Here is a 24,291-nt window from a genome sequence, read left to right on the forward strand (position 1 = left end):
ACAGCATGGAGTGAGATATTTTTTTACCTTTTATGATTACATACAGTAATACATTCACTGTAAAAAAAAATCAGGTGCCCAATTGAACATTTTCTAGTGAGCGATCACATCTAAACTTTTCAGTTGGCCAAATTTAATTTCTTGAATTTTAATTGAATTAAATTGCATCAATTCACATTAATTCAATTTGGCCAACTGAAAAATTTAGATGTGATCGCTCACTAGAAAATTTTCAATTGGGAACCTGCTTTTTTTTACAGTTTTCTTTACTAAAATTTACCACAAATCCATTTTGCTTTTAGGTGTCTTGTATCGATCATCATTCAATAATGTTTCAGAGAGGACACTGTGTTTTCTTTAGGTTTAAATGGTCTGGGCGATTTAGCTTAACAATATATAAAATATTTCATAATAGTATATAGATGAATATTTATTAATAATCTTTAATTGCCTATTCAGTTAAGACCATAAGAAAAAGCTTGTATTTAACCGCTTTATTTTAAACTTCATTTTGATTTTGACTGTCAAATGATTGCTCTTTCTCTTCCTTTTTATTTTCTTTCTCTCGAATGTTCAATAATTAAACTATTTTTTATTGTAATAAGCGTCTATTGAGACAAAGATTCTTCATTTTTTTCTTTCCCAGAACTAGTGTAGGTCATTTAACGTTACTGTTAAAAAGAAAATACATTCATAGGAGGTGGGTCTGTCTCTACGCGGTCTGTAGCCCAGAGCTGGGGCCGACGGCTGGACCATAGCGCAATCAATGTTGATTCAGCATAATCGACGGACAGCTAACGTTATGCTGCGTTCACACCAAACGCAAATAGAGTGTCTGGCGCAAGTGATTTGATTTCAATGTTAAGTCAATGGAAAGGCGCGTTGACGAGCGTCTGGAGGTCCCGCGGCGCGGAAGGCGCTTTTCGCGCGGTGCGAATGACGCGAATTGAGCGTCATGCGTGATAAACTGCGGCGACGCTGGCGAGTGCAATCTGTAGTTAGGGGGCCCCCTAGTGGCGGCGGGGCTCTAAGCAGCCGAGCCGGCTCTGATATGGAGTAGTGTGTAAGTTGTAACTTAGTGCCCATTAATGTTAAAACTAGGCTAAGTTGTAACTTACGCACAGCATGGTGCAACCGGCAATATTGTGTTAATATACGATTAATTGTGCGCGGCACTGGTCACTCCGATCGTCCACTCGTCCTGTGTGGACACAGACAGCAAGTTCAATAAACACCAGAAAATTTGCAAAACACTTCCAACAAACTCTCTCACAGAGTTTCTGCACTCTAAAAAATAACCCAAGTTGGGTTGAAAATGGACTTACCCAGCGATTGGGTTGTTTTAAGCAAACATTTAACCCGACCGCTGGGTTAAAACAACCCAATCGCTGTGTTAGTCCATTTTCAACCCAACTTGGGTTATTTTTAACCCAGCTTTTTTTAGAGTGTGCAGATGCATCATATAGGCTGGGATGTGAAATTCATTGTTTTCATAAAACAGTATGCGAAAGGTACCTGGATGACCTGTTACTTCTGTTAATAATCTGAAGTGTGCATCCACTAGATGTTTTACTATCCCATACGGCCACGGAGGAGGATTTGTGAATGCCAGTGAAGCGCTGCAAATGACTCCGTATGATATGGTGGATGTAGTACATTCGATTTCTGTTCATATAACACACATTATATGTACTTTTTTAACAGTTGCAAAGTAAGTTTCAAACCAAGTACCTAATAAAGCCTGTGATTTTGGACACAACAGTAGACTTGGGTCTAGAACTATCTGAGCCCTAGAGCAAGCATCCTAAACACTTTAGCAACAATACAGCAATGCCCTAACGACCACCCTCAACGTACTAACATCATAGTGCTGAGCAGTGTTGGGGGTAACGCATCATATGCAGCTCTATGTTTCTTCATGCCCCAAAACGAAACTTAGAAATGCACAAAATTAACGGAATGCATAACTGATATAAAAAATTGGACTAGTAATTTCCTACTACTTAATTCAGAGGGCAACAGAAAAACAGATATTCAAATTATTGGACCAAAAACCACTGCATGTAATAACCTAGAATACTGTCTAACACTTGTGGAAGTGCTGTCAAGTCTTCGTCGTCAGTTAGGAACCTGCACTCTAAAAAATGCTGGGTAAAAAATAACCCAAGTTGGGTTGAAATTGGACTAACCCCGCAATTGGGTTGTTTTAACCCAGCAATTGGGTTGTTTTAAGCAAACATTTAACCCATTAAACAACCCAATTGCTGGGTTAGTCCAATTTCAACCCAACTTGGGTTATTTTTTACTCAGCATTTTTTAGAGTGTGGGTGTGCTCTTTGATACAAATCTTTCTTTTGAAAGCCACATTTCTAGCATCTGTAAAACTGCATTTTTTCGTCTTAAAAATATATCTAATTTACAACATACACCGATCAGGCATAATATTATGCCCACTGCCGGATGAAGTGTATAACACTGATTATCTCTTCATCACGGCACAATGGGCAAGCGTAAGGATTTGAGCGAGTTTGACAAGGGCCAAATTGTGATGGCTAAGACTGGGTCAGTCAGAGTTAGGGTGCCCATGCTGACCCCTGTCAAATGTTGAAAGCACCAACAGTGGGCATGTGAGCATCAGAACTGGACCACGGAGAAATGAAGAAGGTGGCTTGGTCTGATGAATCACGTTTTTTTTAACATCATGTGGATGGCCGGGTGTGTATGCGTCGCTTACCTGGGGAACACATGGCACCAGGATGCACTATGGGGAGAAGGTAAGCCGGCGGAGGCAGTGTGATGCTTTGGGCAATGTTCTGCTGGGAAACCTTGGGTCCTGCCATCCATGTGGATGTTACTTTGACACGTACCAAGTAAAGCATTGTTGCAGAACATGTACAGCCTTTCATGGAAACGGTATTCCCTGGTGGCTGTGGTCTCTTTCACAGGATAATGCGTCGCCACAAAGCAAAAAATGTTTCAGGAATGGTTTGAGGAGATTAACGAGTTTGAGGTGTTGACTTGGCCTCCAAATTCCCCAGATCTCAATCCAATCGAGCATCTGTGGGATGTGCTGAACAAACAAGTCCGATCCATGGAGGCCCCACCTCACAACTTACAGGACTTAAAGGATCTGCTGCTAACATCTTGGTGCCAGATAACACAGCACACCTTCAGGGGTCTAGTGGAGTCCATGCCTCGACAGGTCTGGGCTGTTTTGTCAGCAAAAGGGGGACCAACACAATATTAGTAAGGTTTCCTAATTCTCTCTGTTTATCCCGAGGTTTACGGTAGTCAGCCGGATCCGGACCGTATCCAGATCAGATGAAGGCGCCTAGGCATGACCACAAGGCAGAGTGTCAGCAGAGATTGTGTCAATTAGACCATACCTTCTGTTCAGATGAAAACGTTATCAAAATTATCCCTATTCACATGGATCCGCAGAAGCGACTAAAAACACTGTATTATGCATGCCAGGCAAGAAATTGCCAATGTCGAAATATGCATGTGCATGCCACTGCCGTCACCGTTTTTACAGATTCACGTTTTTGAACTTACATGGAGATGATTACGCTATCGTTTTCAAAACTTGCACTTTGAAACCTATTTCAAAGTTTGCGTTCTTAAGCCACCAAAACGCGGTTGTCATGTAAATGAACGGCCTGAATGCTGTTTTCAGTTGAAAACAGTGTCATTCAAGCAGCCCCTAAGTTAGTAGGCCTATAATGTTTTTCTCAACGGAAATGAATCAATCAAAAACTTACTTAAGTTCACCCAAAAATAAAAATTAGCCCATGATTTACTCACCCTCAAATCATCCTAGGTGTATATGACATTCTTCTTTCAGACGAATAAAATTGGAGTTATATAAAAAAAAGTTCTCGCTCTTCTAAGCTTTATAATGGCAGTGAATTGATGGGTAGTTTTTGAAGTCCATAAAAATGCATCTATCCGTCATATAGCTGCTCCACACGGCTCCAGGGGGTTAATAAAGGCCTTCTGAAGCGAAGTGATGCGTTTGTGTAATAAAAATATCCATATTTAAAGACTAAAATAGCTAACTTGTCTGAATAAAAACTTTAAAATCCAAATTACAGAATATAAACCTGCAATAATTAAATAATACTCATATACTTTATAATCTCAATTTATTAACCAATGCCTTTGCTGCTGACCTTTGATTAACCAATTCAAACATACTAATAAGCAAAAATGACCTAAGATAAACATCACATTTGTGTTTCATTTCTGTTTTTTATTGCTAAAGTAAGAGCGTTGAACTTTCAACTCCTGCAATCCAAAACGGCAGCACATCATTTGACCTGCACAGGCGTGAATTTGCATTTCCTTTTGCATTAACACTTTTGATGTGCCATTACATTTGTCAAAAATAGAATGTTTCTCAAATTCAAAACACATAAGCAAGCCCAGCTCAGGCAAAAAAAACTAACAAAAAAAACAAACACACACAAAAGTAACGCATTACTTTCCATAAGTAAAGCAATTAGTCACTTTTTAAGGAGTAACACAATATTGTAACTAATTACTTTTAAAAGTAAATTTCCTCAGCACTGATGCTAAATGACATTATGACGTAACTAACAGGACAACGAAAAGAACAATATTGTAACATTTTGCATTATTTGTTATGTCATTTTAGCAGAAAAAGAGAAGAGAGTTGGGTATATAATGATATGATCTGTATGTTTGTGTCGTAGGTTTCTTTGATTACATGATGCCCACTCAGAAAGAAGAGTATAGGGACTGGCTTTTAATTGAAGCTGGATAATGACCTCCCTGAGAGGAACCACCCAAACACAAGAGACATGGGACAGTGACAGGGCCTGTGGGCATCTCTTCATGGCCCTTTACATAGATGAATCTGAAAGCGATATCATACAGTCATCATAGTAAACACCGAATCTCCAAGAAAAGCTTCAGAACTTCTAAATATTTGTGTGCAAACATGGTCATTCCCTCTCCTGGGCATTGCGCAAGTATAATTAGTACTATTTTCGTCCAGAACTTAAGTAAACATGTTCAGAATGGGCTCTGAATCTACAGGAAGAGAAAGATTACAATAGTCATTAACAATGAAATGAATGCGTATAATAGGCGTTTAATACAGTATATGTAAACCACTTACCACACCCATGTCTCTTACTATATTTATATTGATCAGCCATAACATTATGACCTAATATTATAGACCCCTGAAGGTGTGCTGTGGTATCTGGCACCAAGAGAACCATTTTTGCTTTGTGGCAGGGCATATTATCTGCTGAAAGAGACCACAGCCACCAGGGAATATCGTTTCCATGAAAGGGGTGTACATGGTCTGCAACGATGCTTAGGTAGGTGGTACGTGTCAAAGTAACATCCACATGGATGGCAGGACCCAAGGTTTCCCAGCAGAACATTGCCCAAAGCATCACACTGCCTCCGCCGGCTTGCCTTCTTCCCATCGTGCATCCTGGTGCCATGTGTTCCCCAGGTAAGCGACGCACCCGGCCATCTACATGATGTAAAAGAAAACATGATTCATCAGACCAGGCCACCTTCTTCCATCAGTCCTTGCTCCAGTTCTGATGCTCACGTGCCCACTGTGAGCACTTTCGGCGGTGGACAGGGGCTTATGCCGCCCCATACACAACAAACTGCGATGCACTGTGTATTCTGACACCTTTCTATCAACCAGCACTAACTTCTTGAGCAATTTGAGCTACAGTAGCTCGTCTGTTTGATTGGACGACACGGGCCAGCCTTCGCTAACACATCAACATTGAGGACAAAATGTTCATTTACTGCCTAATGTATCCCACTCACTAACAGGAGCTGTGATGAAGAGATAATCAGTGTTGTTCACTTCACCTGTCAGTGGTCATAATGTTATGCCTGATCGGTGTACGTGTATGTGTGTGTGTGTGTGTGTGTGTTTCGTTTTGAAGTTATGCAAATCTTCATCAGAAGAACTAATTTGAGCAGTGAGTGCATTCAGGGGGAAATAAAAGGAAGTTTCAGTCCCAAAAAATGTTAAACATAAGTTATAGCTATTATTATTATTTTGACCTCATTTAGCCTCATTTGATGTTGCCAAAAGTAAAAAAAAGCGTCTGTTTCCCATACTTTCGTGAAGTTTACGATTTACAGTGGCCTGTTTAAAATTGAGGACATTATAACTTCCTGTTTGGACTGTGGGGGCGGAATAGCAGTCATTATTTTTGGTAATGTTGTGAAGCGATTAGTGAAGCGATGAGTTTCGCAACGGCCGTTCAGCCGAGTGAAGCAGAGGCGGGACATTAACACCGTTCACCGAAACAGTAACATTTAACTCTGGGTGACAGCAGTCAGCTTCACCTTGAGCAAGAGCTCACACCTCTCACATCAGTGTGCGGCGCAGTTTGACAAGGAAGGACCGGACAGTTCAGAAAAGTCGCTGGAAACTTATCTGAAGATGATATGAAGATCGCCCCTCAGGAATATTACGATTCATGAATTAAGATGGGATGTCTTTCAGTCAAAACTCCATGTAAAGGCATAGCGCTTCTGTTCCTTGTCATTCTCCAGGTAAGACACCTTCTTTATTTAGCATAAGTTTGTATTTTTATGTTTGACTGGTAAGATAAAACACAAGTTTAGTTCATGTAAGCACACTTGTTACAGTTTACTGATTTTGTGCTCCTAAAAGTCTTGCCTGCAAAGAAAGGTCGAACTTATGTTTTGTTGGTTAAAATACATGGGTTGTTGTCATTTGTGTTCATTGAAAAATTATTGAAATAGTAGGCTAGGTCAATATTTTTGACAAAATTTCTGTTTCATTTAGCTACCGGTTATTAATAACCCTATCCTACATCGAATAAAACAAAAAACAATTAGGCTACACGGCAAAAATGCTTTTCTTATTTAGTATTTTTGTCTTGTTTCTAGTGTAAGATGCATTTTCTAGATATGTAAAATGACATTTATTTTAATGAAACATTGCCAAGCACATTTTTCAAGTTTCACGAACATACGTTTGTTTGGTAAATGTATATTTGATAAAACAATGGGTAGGCCTATACCTTAGAGAGACAGAAAGAATGTAAGAAAGAAAGAAAGATTATATTTGTTCTATGACAATTCAATTCAATATTTTGGACAAAATATGATATATCTATTATTTGTTTACTTATTACACAATACATTTGTTTACTTATCAACAATACATCACATAATTGTGAGTGGCCCCAAACACACAATTAAAAATGTATTAATATCATTGCATTTCATACACTAGATATATATTACAAGCACATTTTTCAGTCTAAAAATGTCACGAAAAGAAGTTACAAACAAATAACAAGTATTTGGACCCGTTTCAACTATATTAGTTGATCATTTTCATAGTTAATATGATGAACTACGCTTGTGGTTATAAGGAAACCTGTGTGAATTTGAAGAAAACTGACTTTATAGCCTACATCCACTAAAACACCAGTGCTTTTTAAATGTCCACATACTGTACATTCTGGTTTCACAGTTTTGCTGACAAATACAAGTCGAGCCATCTTTTCAAATCTAATGAAACCCCCGGGATTGTAGATTAAGTCTTAGATTGTAGACTAAGAAGACCTAGTAACACATTGATATTGTCTCCAGACATGATCTTTATTAGCTGATTTACAATGCGATGTCCACATTGTGTGTGTCCGACAATCTTCCTGGTAAGTTTCTACACTGTGCGAAGTCAGAATTGTAATATGTGTTTTAATTACGATATGATGTGATTGTGGATGGAATAAATAAAACAGAGCAATTTTTATTGATGTTTATCTCTTTTAACTTATGACAAAGGAAGGAAGGTGATGTGACATGCATGTTAAGGTGATGTAAAATGCATATTAAGTCTCTTAGCAATTTATCAACGCTTAAAATCGGCATGAAACTGAAGTTGCGATATTCTTTTCTTTCCTATTGTGACATATTTCCAAGTGAAATGGCCAATTTTATCCATTGGGAATTGATTGGATGGTTGTAGTTTGCGATTGGTGGATCTCATGTGAGTGACAGGTTGTCCCGCCCTCATGCCAGTAAACATGCCACTCAGAGAAGAGAAGAGCTGACACTGGATAAAGGAGAAGTTCTAGAAGTTATGTGTGTATATATTTATATACACCCATCAGGCATAACATTATGACCTGGTGAAGTGAATAACACTGACTATCTCTTCATCACGGCACCTGTTATTGGGTGGGATATATTAGGCAGCAAGTGAACATTTTGTGCTTAAAGTTGATGTGTTAGAAGCAGTAAAAATGGGCAAGCATAAGGATTTGAGCGAGTTTGACAAGGGCCAAATTGTGATGGCTAGACGACTGGGTCAGAGCATCTCCAAAACTGCAGCTCTTGTGGGGTGTTCCCGGTCTGCAGTGGTCAGTGTCTATCAAAAGTGGTCCAAGGAAGGAACAGTGGTGAACCGGCGACAGGGTCATGGGCGGCCAAGGCTCATTGATGCATGTGGGGAGCGAAGGCTGGCCTGTGTGGTCCGATCAAACAGACGAGCTACTGGAGCTCAAATTGCTCAAGAAGTTAATGCTGGTTCTGATAGAAAGGTGTCAGAATACACAGTGCATCACAGTTTGTTGCGTATGGGGCGGCAAAGCCGCAGACCAGTCAGGGTGCCCGTGCTGACCCCTGTCCACCGCCGAAAGCGTCATGCGTCATTTCAAATAATTTATTTCTGGTAAGGAAAATCATTTTTTTAATAATGTTCTGTTCATTTCACTCTCTTCTACGCATGTGAACTAAAGCTTGCAAGCTTCACAAAGGAAACAGAAGCACCACAGAAGTATCATAACTGAGGTGTGCACTATTTCCCTCTTGACGTCATACGATAAGCTTTGTTTGATGTACAGACTGACATTTGCATTGAGTTCAGAAAAACTGAATCAGTCCAGTTTGTGAACGAATCAACCAATTTATTAAAGAGATCCAACTAAAAAGAAAGAGAGAATAGTTTACAAATCACACATTACTAATTCTCTCATGTTTCCTTCATATTTCTCACAATGACAATAAAAATATAGCGGCTAATTTCTACACAGGGTTTCTACATTATTGCTTTGTCAAAAATAAGTGCACTTAGTTATTTGTATTGAATTATATATTTAAAAAAATGCAGGTAATATAATAGTTATGAAATAAAAGTACCTAAAGAGAGTAAACATTGTAATGACTATGTTACTTAGGTACACTTTAAAAAAGTGCACTTAGTTTGTAATTAAATGTTTTACTTTAAAGAGCATTTCAAATCATTAAAGTCTTAATAATCTTTTGTCATGCTTCAAAAAAAGTACACTTTTATTGATGTGTGACTAACATAAAGCACATACAAAGTACCTGATTATAATTATATACTAAATTGCTATTCCATCACTACAAATTTTGAATTACAAATATGTTAAATACATGACATACAAGTGTCAGTAGGAATGACAGTAAAGTATATTTTAGTTCCCTTTCGAGGGAACTGAACACTTGACTCTATGGAAATACGTGAGCCAGTGTCTGAAGCATGTGTGTCAAAGCACCAATGAAATTGGCCTTTGAAGTAGTTAAGTGAGTCAGCAAGACTATAAATAGACATGTGAACATACGCCATCAGCTTGTCTTCAGGAAGTCGCTTTGTTTGATGTGTGTGTGTGTCATTGTTTGTCTTAGATTCCATTGGTTGGGAGTTATTATGGTGAGCAAATTATGTAAAAGCACACACTTTCTAACAGAGTATAATACGCATAATTTGTCCTTTGGGAGCGGAGCACGTAAGGTCGTCTATCTAGCTTTAAGATGACGCCCAGGGAAGGGCAATGGATAGAGTAGAGAGGTTTGGTTGCTGCTGTCCCTAGCCGCGTTTCCATTACAGATTTGCGTAAAACTTTTGCGATATTTTCTAAAAGTTGACAAAAAAATATTGCGAAATGACAGCGTTTCCATTAACTGATGTTATGCGACTAAAACATTTTTTTTCCTCTCGTGATAAATTATTCCAAAAATCATGCTACGTATGTTGTTAGGTTTATGTATATCCCAGCCACCGCACGCCATTATTTTTAATGGAAAGAGACGTGCGTGTTATAGCACTGATGGCAAGGAAAGCACCTTATACTTGAGCGGCACATATGAGGTGTTATGATAAATTGTGGCATTTTATATTCTATTGTTTTTTTATGAGTTTAATAAAGAACTCGTCTTCTGTCCAAATATACCATTATCTGTAAAGATTGATCGACTTTTACATACGCCAGGTTATTGTGACGCATTGCCAGAGACGAGCGAAAAGTTTGAATTTGCATGGTGGTAACTCAACGTTTTTTTTACCACTTCGTTATTTTGGCTCGGAATTTCGTTTTTTGGAAATATAAACTGAATTTAGAAATGCTTTTGAAATGAAAAACTTTGCGTTTAATAAACAAAATATATTTTTGAAATGAAGACAACGTTTGGAGTGCAGTGCAAAATAATCTGTTCCCTGAGTCCACGGCCTTTGCTGTTATCGTGAGTGTACACAAATAAAAGTAGACAGTTTATAGTTTATAATTATGTCTTGCACTTATCTGTATGGCTAAAAATGACAGAGAATTTTAAGTTTCCGCTGGAATAAGGAAAAAATTCATCAAAAGGCAACAACGACTTCGTCGGAAAGAGGGTTAAAGAAAGGTAAAAAAAATGTAGCCTATTTAGTTTCATATAGTTAGGCTATGTCTAAATATTATAATCTTTTAATTTCATATGTTGATTATGAAAAGTGAGTAGCATGAGTAAGGCTACATAATCAGATGCACATATGTCTGGAGACATGGATTTTGAGCACAATTGAATTGTGTTTTCTAGAAAGTCTTTCTTTAAAATTAATTTAGTTTTGTATAAATTGTATTTTAATTTTGATCAATGTTTAATCAACAATTTGGCTGTAGGCTATATTTAATAAATAAGAAGCAAACCAAGATCGTCGGGAATGGATTGACCTAGTCTTTGAGCAAGGCTGAAACTATAGCTATATAGTCTAATATATATAAACTATATAGTCTTTCTGTTTGAATACATTTCTTGAATATATGTCATAATTACTATAGATAGTTATGATATTTGTGGTTGCACCGGGGTCCGTCATTATAAAGTTACGCCACTTTCCTTATTAGGAGAAAATATATGTCGTTTTAACGACATGAGATCTCGTACTTACTTGAGTGGAAAAAAAATGATATGTAGGCCCTATGTGAGAGCAATGCGTGACCGTACCAGGTGACCTGTAAATGCGAAAAAACTGTTTCCATTGCAGTTTTGCGAAAATTTCCTTTTTCGAATTGCCTGAAAAACCACCTCATGCGAGCGTAAAAACTTTTTTGCGATATGTGGGAGTTTTTGCGAAATTGACGCGTTTCCATTGGGCAAACATATATGCGCGTGCATATGCGGTGCTCTAAAGCAAGCCGGCGTTCTTAAACAGAGACCTCATTTGTTCCAAAATAATAATAATAATAAAAAAGATTCATGTTAAACAATAACTTAAACAAAAACATAATAATACTTAGATCTGACAGGTTTTGTCAACATGTAACTCAAAGGCGATCTTGGTTTGCTTCTTACTTATTAAATATACAGGCAAATAGTGTATTAAACATTGATCAAAATTTAAATACAATTCATACAAAACGAATTTTAAAGAAAGACTTTCTAGAAAACACAATTCAACAAAGTGCTCAAAATCCATGTCCCCAGACATATGCGCATCTGATGTTTACTCATGCTGCTCACTTTTTATAATCAACATATGAAATTAAAAAATTATAATATTTTAACATAGCCTAACTATATGAAACTAAATAGGCTACGTTTTCTTTAACCCTCTGTCCAACAAAGTCATCGGCGCCTTCTGATGGATTTTTTCCTTTATGACAGCGGATACAATCACTATACTCCTTAATGTCTAGCCATACTACAGATTAGAGCAAGACATAATTATAATAAACAGTAAACTCTCTACTTTTATTTGTGTACACTTACAATAACGGCAAAGGCCGTGGATTCTGGGAACAGATTATTTTGTACTCCACTCCAAACGCTTCATTTCAAAAATATATTTTATTTATTAAACGCATAGTTTTTTATTTCAAAAGCATTTCTAAATTCAGTTTATATTTCCAACAAACGAAATTCCAAGCCAAAATAGCGAAGTGGTAAAAAAAAATAACTTTGAGTTATCACCATGAAGATATCACTTGTCTCTGTAATAGTGTTAATTTCGTTGACGATTAATTTTCGTCATAAATTTCGTCAACAACCTTTTTTCACTGACGAAAAGGAGACGATAACTAAATAAAAACTAGTGTTGGATGACAAAAACTATGACGAAAATCAACTGTCATTTTCGTCAACAAATAAAAACGAGATGAAAATGTTAGGGAGGGTCGATTATTGAAGAGATTCAGTCAGAACTGATGTCCTGTGTAACAGATGCGCACATGATTTGAACGTGCTGATCTAACAGCTGGAAAACACGGCGCTGTTGTGCTTCTACAGGCTCGCGCATCCCCAATACAGCGCTCCAGAGCAGCTCACAATCAATGAATAGCGCACATTTATGCCAGGCAATTGTTTATGAACTAATGCTGATGAGTAATGACAATGTTTACTTTACCATGTTTATATAGTAATATGTTTTAGACGGTTGTAACAATGCATATTTTATCTCCTCATCTGAACTTGAATGAGCTCCTGCAACTGCAATAGTAAGGCATAGACATTTCAAAATAAGAGTCCCGGTGTATTTCGAGCTTGTTTATCATTAAAAGTCACGCATTATATATTCGTTTTTTGTTACACAATAAACTGTATTTAATTTAATTCCCATTTAATTCATAGTCAGGAGGAAAGACCAGTATTTGACACATATTCAATAAAATATCAGGGTTATAATAGTTCACTAAAACCATAAAAAAAAACTTCATTACTTGAAATTAAATTAATGTTAACTGAAATAAAATAAAAAAAACAATTATTTGAAGCTTTAGCTTAACCTGATATGGCCTACTAACTTAAACAGAAATACAAAGTTATAAAAACTATATAGATGTTTTTAAAAAACAAACAAAAAAAGTGAATTGAGCTCTCTTTCGTGTATTTTTAGTGTCAAAAACAAAATGATGTCAAAATGTCAGTTCAAGTGACAGTCGGTTATGTAATGCTTAAATGCTTAATGTATTACAATTTTACTAAACTCATTCGATTTTAGCCGACTAAATCTACGACTAAAATCTTATGATATTTAGTCGACTAAAACTAGACTAAAACTAAATGGCATTTTAGTCAAAAGACTATGACTAAAACTAAATCAAAATTTGCTGTCAAAATTAACACTGCTCTGTATGTGGCAGTGCGTCACACCTGGCATATGTAAAAGTGGATCATTCTTTACAGATGATGGTATGTTTGGACAGAAGACGAGACAGAGCTCTTTATTAAACTCATAAAAAACAATAGTTATAAAATGCCACAATTTATCATACCACCTCATATGTGCCGCTCAAGTAGTAGCCTATAAGGTGCCTTCCTTTCCTTGCCATCAATGCTTGGATAACACACACGTCTCCTTCCATTAAGAATAATGGCGCGCGGTGGCTGGGATATACATAAACCTAACAACATACGTAGCATGTAGATTTTGGAATGACTATCACGAGAAGAGAACAATTATTTTAGTCGCATAACATCAGTTAATGGAAACGCCGTCATTTCGCAATATTTTTTTATCGACCTTTAGAAAATATCGCAAAAGTTTTGGGCAAATCTGTAATGGAAACGTAGCGAATTATGTAGCTGGCAGGTTATGATGATGTATAGCTCTCATCTGTTAAAGCGGTCCAGCAGTCTGTAGTTAGAGCAACTCTCTCAGCTTTGCGCAATTCTTTTAACAGCTTGCTGCTTTCGTTCTTCGTAGTGAGTTTCTACCAGTCTGGTGTAGGGTTGGGCATCGAGAACCGGTTCCAACTTGGAACCGTTTAAAAAATAACGATGCCATTGGAATCGTTTAGAAATTTTGTTTTCGATTCCGATCATCGGTTCCAAATGCGCAAGTTTTCGGAAGTGCTTGCCGCGCCCGTTTGTTCTGTTGCAGCCATGGAGCACGGTAAGCGGCGCTCAAAAGTGTGGCTTTATTTCACTTAAAAAAAAAAAAAGCCTGGGTCGGCACAGTGCAACACATATGACAAACTTATTTCTTGCACGGGAGGATGCACTACAAATATGTGGTGTATAAATTAACGAGTGTAGCGTGTTTGAAATGCTGCTCAGGTCTGTCCTCCTCGGGCAACCCTGCGCTAACCAGGGCCGGCCCGTGGCATAGGCGGAATAGGCAAATGCTAGGGGCGCCACTCATCCATAGGGGCGCCAAAATGTATTACTATTTTATTAATATTAATTTGAAATATTACCAAATAAAGCGCAAAAACGTAACTAAGTCCCCGCATCTTCCCGGTCCGCCTCATCAATCTCCCCCCGCCGATCTACTTGAAGTGCGTCAGAAATACAACGCGCGATCATGCGCGCGATCAGTTTATCTTTAGGGGAATTTGTTGTTGCGTCGCCTCTCGCCGCATCCGACGCAGACAGGATTGCTTTCATTTTTTAGGGTGCTTGGCCGTTCGCGCCAGGTGTTGACACAGTGTAAGTTGCCTGATTATTTATGACGGATGGCCGAATTGAAGTGTCAAAAAAGACAGAAGTCTCTGATGCAGGGAAGATAAGGGATACACTGCTCTTCTTACGTAGTATTTGTGTTTTGTTTATAGTCTAAATATCTAAAAAAAATCTTAAATCAAGGTGCATTTACTAGATAAGTAAAATGACAGAAGATATTTTTCTTGTTTTCTTGAAGATAAAATCAAAATTAAGTGAGTTTTTGCTTAAAATAAGCTAAATTATCTGCCAATGGAGTGAGAAAAATAATCTTGTTTCTGATTGAAATCTTGTTTCTGTCCCAAACAGAAATAAGATTATTTTTCTCACCCCTTTGGCAGATAATTTTGCTTGTTTTAAGCAAAAACTCACTTAATTTTGATTTTATTTTCAAGTAAACAAGAAAAATGTCTTATTAATTTTACTTATCTAGTAAATGCACCTTGATTTAATAATTTTTATTTATTTGGACTGGAAACAAGAAAAAGATTCTTGTTTAAATAAGAAGAGCATTTTCTGCAGTGTAAAGACAGAAGTAAAGTGATGTAGGCAAATTAATGAACAGTTTATTTAATTGCATAGTAGTAAAATACTAATGTTTGCTAATTAATACTTTATGCAAGCAGCTGTTCTGGGTTCTCCAGAGGCCACAGCCAGTGTGATTTTGTAAAAAATAAATAATATTAAACGCATGTAATATCACTTTTTTAATAGCCTAATGTTTTTACTCTGCAGTTGTGCAGTTTTAAGGGGGTGTATATCAATTTTTAAATGTATTTGCCCAAATTAGTAATGATATTTATATACAGGTTTATTTAAAATAGCAGCATTTTATGTAAAATTCACATTAAATATCTATAGTTCTCTTTAATTCCTGGTGAAAACATGAATGCTCATAGTTTAGTGGAAGATTGCTGCCATCTACTGGAAAACAAACACTTTTGCTAGTTCTCAATGAATAGTTTGTGCATGAATGTTAGATGCACTCTTGCTCTTTGTGTTTAGGCTGTAATGTGGCATAGGTGCAATTTTTTGAATAGTTTGACTATCATCAGCCTTTAAAAAATAAAAAATAATAATAATAATATCATGAACATAATGATGGGGTAGAATGGACTGGACATCATATAAAACAACAACAATAAAAATAAAACATCAATGCATTACAAACAAAAAAAAACAGTTTACGAGTGTTTCCAAAGACTGTTAACATGTAGTGCTAAACCTTGACACAAGGGGCACCAAGTAAAATCTTGCCTAGGGCAGCAAATTGGTCAGGGCCGGCCCTGGCGCTAACCAACGTTATTAAAGGGATAGTTCACCCTGAAATGAAAATAAGCCTTCTTTTACTTACCCTGATGTTGTCCCAGTGCCCTATGTCCTATGACATTTAAAATACTGTTCCTGCACGCGCTCCTTCCTATTATGGCAGTGAATGGCGATCAGCTAAAACATTACAAAAAATAAACAAATGTATCACGCAACAATACAGGGAGACGCGCGTCATATGGAAAGTGTTCAGGGGGCACACTATAGGTTTTGCCAGAAAGAAACCGTATTATTCAGTCAAAACACTGAGCTCGGCCGTTATTCTGAGCGCGCTCCTCTGTGTGCACTATGAGCCGTCAGCAGCCGCCGGCGGTCATGCCTACTATAATAACTCGCACTGTTGTCATTGCACCCACGATAAGCACACACACACACACACACACACACACACACACACACACACACACACACACACACACACACACACACACACACACACACACACACACACACACACACACACACACACACAAACAACCATTTTGAGAAATCAAGCTCAATAGAAAAAAACGTGATTCTAACGTATATGATAAGAAATAATACTAATAATATAACCTCCTTAAGTTAATATTGTGTAGCCTACCGGTTGTCATGACAATATTGCACGAGGCTACTGCAGCTTGGAGTGCGCACACACAGGAACACGCGCATTTGAACAACAGCTGGGTGAGTAAAAGATGGCTTTATTTTCATTTCAGGGTGAACTAACATTATCCCACCTCGTCATAATCAGGTAAGTGATTGTACTGTAATAACAAATTGCGAATTGTGGTGAACAACAACGTTACTGAAATTATTTTCCCCCCTCGTAGATAAATGTAGCTATACGCAAATTGCCCACGCTAGCAGTCCTAATATGACTGCTGTTAATGCTATTGTTAAACCGGGACTCGTGTGAAACTCCATTCACCTTTGCAGCAAAGCAAGTGAAAATGCCAGCGGAGAAAGTCCCAAAACTAAAACTCATTTTTGAATCAAAATACAATTTTCCTCTGTGAAATAAGCCTGTGACATGTTGTGACTCCACCCCTCAAAGAATCGGAATCGAGAATCGAAAAGAACCGGAATCGAAACTAAGAATCGGAATCGGAATCAGAATCGTTCAAATCAAAACGATGCCCAACCCTAGTCTGGTGATGGTAGCCTACGTCGTGATGGCCAGTGATATGCTGGTTACAATAAATGTATCAGTTCTAGAAAACCATTGTCCTCAACAAAACTTAAAGGTCCCATGGCATGGCATTTTTCTATTATTTTATAATGTTTCCTGAGGTGTACTTATATTGTTAGTATGATTTTTACATCATAAAATGTCATAATTTAGAAATAAAAGGCATTTTTTCTATACTGCTGTTTGCCCTGTGGCTGAAGGCCCTGTTACAAGAGGCGTGTCTGCTGTGAGACTTCAGTAAAAACGCCCACTGTTGTGATTGGCTGACATCTTTGCATTTGATATGATATGAGCGGAGGGGGCGTGGTTTAACGAGGTCTACGAGGCACGAGCAGGCCCGAGCTGCTGCCAGAGAGACGGATGGACCGGAGTTCACTTCACATCGGTTCTGTCAGTCTCAGTTCAGTGAACTGTTGTAGTTACTAGAATATACTTCAGGTTATTAGTCTATTTCTAGTCGGAGGGGCTGTCACTCATGTCAGAAAGTTAGTAACTTTAGTAAATTATGGATCAGCGCTGACTGGAGATGCGAACCGTTTAGAACGATTCAGTCCGATTTGGTGAACTGATTCGGTTCACTAAAAAGAACCGGTTCAAAAGAAAGATCGTTCGCGAACCGGACATCACTAATTTACCAGAGACTGAGCTCAGCGATTGCTAACAAAGTTATTTATAGTAACTACTGAGTTATGAGAGCGCTGTCAGTCAGCGCGAGTTTATTGTGTTTGTATTTGAGAGTTCTGAATAAACACGAGTCCCAGTCACACCGAGTCCGTCTTCATCATTATTACCAACTTTGTAACATGCAAAGTACCATTACAGCTGTCGAGATGAACGAGTTATGAGTAAGTGTTGATAATACCATTATTTTTTAGATATGTTCCTATCATATGGAAAGCGTCAGTGACGCGCATTGAGTACACAGCGCAAACAAAGACACAACAGCAGTAATCGAATGTAATCCAGTTTATTGTGGGAATAGCTGGCTAGCCTAGCCCAGATACCCTCACGCTTACCCCCCTTCTGCTTAATCTCGCGCCGCGTTTGGTGCCTCCGCTGTGGGCCAGATGCAGTACTGGGGGTCGGGGATGTTGAAGGCCGACCGGCCAGTGCAGCCCGAGCCTCGGCGTGTGTAAGGTTTATCTCTAAAGATGTTACTCTGCCGATGTTGAGCAGAAACGACTGTATGCACATTGAAGAACAGATAGACGCGACGAGGACGTACAAAAACACTGACTCACAAGATAGAAAACACGAAAACACCGTTCTGTCTGGAGAGAGAGAAGCCGCAGTGTGTGCACGAATAATAAATAATTAGCTACACAAAAGAAATCACTGATCACAGATCAGAAGGAACTGAAAAAAGACTTCTGTTTTCATTTGTACATCCAAACACTGAGAAACTGCCAGCGTTCACTCGTTCACAACCCATGATCTCTCGAGCGTTTGCATGGGTGTGCCAGATTCTCTGGGTGGAGGAAAGGGAGGTAACCGTTCCTGCTTGGACGTCAAACCAGGAGACTTCAGGATTGGCTCGTCTGGCCTGTCATTTTCTCAAAGGCAGAGAAAGACAGCCAGAACTCGGCTTTACACCGATCAACATTTCTATCCACTTGGGGACAATATTCAGGCTAGGGGAACTCATATTAATGCTGAAAAACCTCATAAAATGAAAATGTCATGCCATGGGACCTTTAATGGCAGAATATCCAACTCAATGAACTTGCAGATCCCTTGGGGAATTGTCTCTGCTCGTTGTGCATCACAGCTCCGAGTCTGTGCTAACGCCCAAGGGTGTAGATTTGGTTTGAACATTGGGGGGGTTGAACGTTGCTGTCTGTCTATCTATCTATCTATCTATCTATCTATCTATCTATCTATCTATCTATCTATCTATCTATCTATCTATCTATCTATCTATCTATCTATCTATCTATCTATCTATCTATCTATCTATCTATCTATCTATCTATCTATCTATCTATCTATCTATCTATCTATCTATCTATCTATCTATCTATCTATCTATCTATCTATCTATCTATCTATCTATCTAATCTATCATCTACATGCTTTAACTGATTACAAATTCAACATATACAACATATACAAATGCTTTGATTGTGTGGTTATTAATTGTACATATGTTTTTTCTGTACAGCACTTTGGTCAACTATGGTTGTTGTAAAGTGCTTAACAAATAAAGTTGGTATGGTATGGTAAATATGAAAGAGACAACATTTAGACATTTATTTTAAGATTTTTACATTCCACCTTAATGCATTTTTTAAAAAAAATTGAAAGTGAGTGAGCCACAAATCGTTTATTCATCCAATTCGTTCAAAAGTCAGATTAATTTAGGAAGAAAACAAACACCGATATTAATACTTTTGTCATTGATAATTACACACTATTGAAAAATGAACTAGCAAAACAGACGGCTGCTTTGGTAACTGATAGTTATAGCTAAATACATTGCAATGGATTAGCTATCTAAAATATATGATTCAAGAGTTTTATTTGTCACATACACAGTTATATACACAATATACAACTGGCAGTGAAATGTAAACAGGTCCGCTCCATGGACAGTGCAAATAACAGTTACAAGAAATTAAAATAGAAATAGAATAAAATTAGAATAAAAAGTATTAACATAAGTAGAATTATAAATAAATCAAGTAAAAGATAAAAATAGGAAATAAGATAAATAAAAATATAAAAAATATGTGGATATGATAAGTGAGATAAACTGTAGACTTAAAAATAAGTGGTTAACATAAAATATATATATATGTATATATAAAGAAGTATAATGTGCAAGGTTTATTACAGGTTGTTACGCAGTAACAATAGGAAAGTAAAGTGCAGTGCAATTGCAGTATGTGGATGTTAATGTTAAAAAACCGTATGTTTATGCGTGTGCGGGGTGAAGTGAAGTCACGTGACTGAGTTCAGGAGTCTGATGGCCTGGGGGAAGAAGCTCCTCCTGAGTCTTTCAGTTTTTGCCATCAGGCTACGGAAGCGCTTACCAGATGGCAGCAGGGTGAAGTGAGAGTTTGCAGGGTGATTAATGTCTCTGATGATTTTGGTAGCTCTACCTCTGCAGCGTTTGGTGTAGATGTCCTGCAGAGACGGGAGAGCTGAGCCTGAGATGCGCTCGGATAAGCGCACCACTCTTTGCAGGGCTTTGCAGTCGTGACTGGTGCTGTTCCCGTACCACGCTGTGATGCACTGAGTCAGGACACTTTCTATCGCCCCTCGATAGAAAGTTTTCAGGATGGCTGGTGAAACCCTGAATTTCCTCAGCTGGCGCAGGTGGTACAGTCTTTGCCTGGCTTTTTTCACCTGTGTCTGGATGTGTGTAGTCCAGGTCAGATCCTCGGAGATGTTCACACCCAGGTATTTGAAGCTGCTCACTCTCTCTACCGGTGTCCCGCTGATCATGAGAGGGGAGTATGACCGATGCTGTCTCTTCCTGAAGTCCACAATCAGTTCTTTGGTCTTGTTAACATTCAGAGAGAGACAGTTGTCCTGGCACCATGATGTCAGTTGCTCCACTTCGTCCAAGTATGCCGTCTCATTGTTGTTGGAGATGAGACCCAGGACAACAGTATCATCAGCAAACTTGATGATGGAGGTGGAGCTGTGTGTGGACAAACAGTCATGGGTGTAGAGAGAGTAGAGCAGGGGACTCAGCACACAGCCCTGTGGAGCTCCAACACTCAGGGTGATGGAGGTGGAGGTGAACTGGCCTACTCTCACCGCCTGGGGTCTGCCAGTGAGGAAATCTTCAATCCAGAGGCAGAGAGAAGAATTCAGGCCTAGATCCAGGAGTTTGTGTGTTAGCTTAATGGGAACTATGGTGTTAAAGGCTGAGCTATAGTCAATAAATAGCAACCTGACATAGTTCCCACTTTTGCTGTCGATGTGAGTGAGGCAGGAGTGAAGGACGTGAGAAATGGCATCTTCAGTCGATCTATTGGGACGATAGGCAAACTGAAGAGGGTCCAAAGTGTCAGGAATGGAGGAGCAAATGTTGTTTTTAATGAGTCTCTCAAAGACCTTCATGACTAAAGATGTGAGAGCCACTGGACGATAGTCATTTAGGCAAGAGGGTTTACTGATCTTAGGTACAGGGATGATGGAGGATCGTTTGAAGGAGGTGGGGACAACAGATGTAGCAAGGGACTCGTTGAATATGGATGTAAAGAGCCCTGCGAGCTGATCAGCACAGGACCGCAGAACACGACCTGAAATACCATCCGGCCCAGCAGCTTTCCTGACATCCACACGTTTGAGTGCCCTCCGAACCTCGTCCTCCGAGACAGAGATCACGTGACCGTTGCTGCTCTGAGGGACTCTCTCTGACGCGTCACTCGCCGGAGTCGCGCTGCCGCGATTACCATCAAAGCGAGCATAGAAAGAGTTTAACTCGTTCACCAGTAACGGATCAGCTCTCACCTCTGCAGAGGATTTAGTTCCAAAAGCACAGATGGTTCTCAGTCCCTGCCACATCCGCCGGGAGTCGTTGAGTTGGAAATGAGATTCCACTCGGTCTTTATAGCGGAGTTTTGCGGCTTTAACGGCGCGCCGGAGGGCGTAACATGAAGCTTTGTACTCCCTCATATCCCCCGTTAGGAGACCGGCATTGTAAGCGGTGGTGCGCGAGTTTACTGCAGTGCGAATTTAACTGTCCACCCACGGTTTCTGATTAGGGAAGGACGTTATAGTTAATGTTTGTGTGGCTTGCTCTGTCAGTGTGTTGATAAAGCAGAGCGCCACTTCTGTGAACTCGCTGACGTCTTCAGAACTCGCGCGGAACATGTCCCAGTCGACGTCATCAAGAGCTGCCTGTAGCGTGATCTCTGAATGGGATGACCAGCGTTTGACTTCCCTCCTCACCGGGGGCTCTTGAACGAGCCTATGTGGTGTGTACTTAGCTATTACACAATATTATCATACCTCATTCTCAGTACATGCTTTATTTTAATTTTTTTGCATCCCTCTCTGACCAGCAGTGAAATATATTCCACTGTGCAGCGCTTCTCTTCATTTTTGGCTTTAACGTTACCGTGTGCTCTCCCATTCAAACACTACTCGCATTGTTTTCAGGTTGTTTTGGTGAAAGTGCGACTCATTGGTTGGGCGTTACCAATCGGTTCAATGGAGGGGGAGTATTTTTTCTCTGATTTATTATGACAAACTCATATTTGATTAGGAACAAAATTATTGTTAAAAAATAGATGAATTCTACATAATGTTACATTTGATCTACAGTGATTTTCATGTTGAAATTATGGGGGGGGGGGGGGGGGGGGTTGTAACTGATGGATTCGAATATTGGGGGGGTTACCTCCCCCCATCCCCCCCATAAACTACGCCCCTGCTAACGCCGACTTGATGCTAGACTGAGAGGATGCACCGCCACCGACATTAACCAGGGACGGACGCACTTTTTTTAAGTGGTACATCATTTGAGTCGTGGCCGTGTTGTACTTATACACGGCATCGCAATGTTTGCAGTGAACTTCACCACACAGTCAAATGATTAAATTAATTTAATTGCTTCAAGACTCACACTACGCAACGCAACCTGCATTAGATAAAAAAAAGCATTAGATTAAAGGGTTAGTTCACCCAAAAATGAAAATTCTGTCATTAATTACTCACCCTCATGTCGTTCGACACCCGTAAGACCTCCGTTCATATTCGGAACACAAATGAAGATATTTTTGTTGAAAGCTGATGGCTGAGAAAGGCTTCAGATAGGCCTCCATTGGCATTCAGTACATTGACACTCCCAAGACCCATAAAAGGCACTTAAAACGTCGTTTTCAAAGTCCATCTCACCAAAGTGAATTTTACGATGCGACGACAATAGTTTTTGTGCGCAAAAGAAATCAAAATAACACCTTTATCCAGCTTGTTCTTGTCTTCCGTGTGTGCCTCCACGACGCATGCGCGAGAATATGACGCAGATCCGGCGCTCGGACACATGACCCAGAAGCGATTTGTTTACAAGCAGAGGAAGACCCGCATATCTAAGCTGTTGAATTCTACATTGATCGTGCTTTAGGTCTCAGCGTAGTTCTCAAAATGGGGCTTAAGTGTGCATTTCATGGATTCCCGAACGCTGGCGCTACGTCATATTCTCGCGCATGCGTCGTGGAGGCACACACGGAAGACAATAACAAGCTGGATAAAGGTGTTATTTTGATTTTTTTTTGCGCACAAAAACTATTGTCGTCGCATCGTAAAATTATTGTAGAGTCACTGTGGTGAGATGGACTTTGTAACGATGTTTTAAGTGCCTTTTATGGGTCTTGGGAGTGTAAATGTACTGAATGCCAATGGAGGCCTATCTGAAGCCTTTCTCAGCATCAGCTTTCAACAAAAATATCTTCATTTGTGTACCGAAGATGAACGGAGGTCTTACGGGTGTCGAACGACATGAGGGTGAGTAATTAATGACAGAATTTTCATTTTTGGGTGAACTAACCCTTTAATCGATAAAAAATTTACGTGATCGACGAAATTCTTAACGATCAATTATCGGTCGTCGATTAATCATGCCCATCCCTACCTGGAACTAGGGCTGTGCAATTAATCGAATTTCGATTTCGATTTCGATTTTGCCTCCCAACGATCACCAAAATAGTACAATCGAGAAAAAACGATTATTTTGCCTTGCGTTCTGAATGAAACGCACACGCGCACATCCGCCCCTCCCGAACCCACAAATCTCTCTCAGTTCGTGAGTCTCGTGTGCATATCATCCGCTGGAATGTAAAAACTCGGCGCGAGTAAAGATGGCAGAAGGAGGGCAGTTACAGCAGCGTTTGGTGAGCAAAAAAGGCAAAACCAACTCCGTTGTCTGGGAACAGTTTGGCTTCGAGGAATCAGACGACGAGCAGAAACATGCTACGTGCAAGATTTGCTACATGGTAGTGGCTGCAACGCAAGGGAACATCACAAATTTGTTTAACCACTTGAAAATTAAACAGAGTGACCTATGACAATCTAATAAAGAAACAAAAACTGACGAGAGCAGGGGAGCCGTGTAAACGTCCTTTTTTTCC

At 39.2% G+C, this 24,291-nt stretch overlaps 1 protein-coding gene across 1 annotated transcript in view; it reads left to right on the plus strand.

Moving 5' to 3' along the window:
• Positions 1 to 6,240: 6,240 nt before the first annotated feature.
• LOC307121267 (receptor-type tyrosine-protein phosphatase beta-like) overlaps positions 6,241 to 24,291 on the plus strand; it is a 149,574-nt gene continuing 131,523 nt past the window's right edge. The window contains exon 1 of the mRNA XM_079808799.1: positions 6,241 to 6,564. Within this exon, the coding sequence (XP_079664925.1) occupies positions 6,499 to 6,564 (66 nt within the window). The 5' untranslated portion in view covers positions 6,241 to 6,498. The remainder of the gene's footprint in view (positions 6,565 to 24,291) is intronic.

Source organism: Gobio gobio (genome assembly GCF_949357685.1).
Source record: "Gobio gobio genome assembly, chromosome: 25".
NCBI classification, from domain to species: domain Eukaryota; kingdom Metazoa; phylum Chordata; class Actinopteri; order Cypriniformes; family Gobionidae; genus Gobio; species Gobio gobio.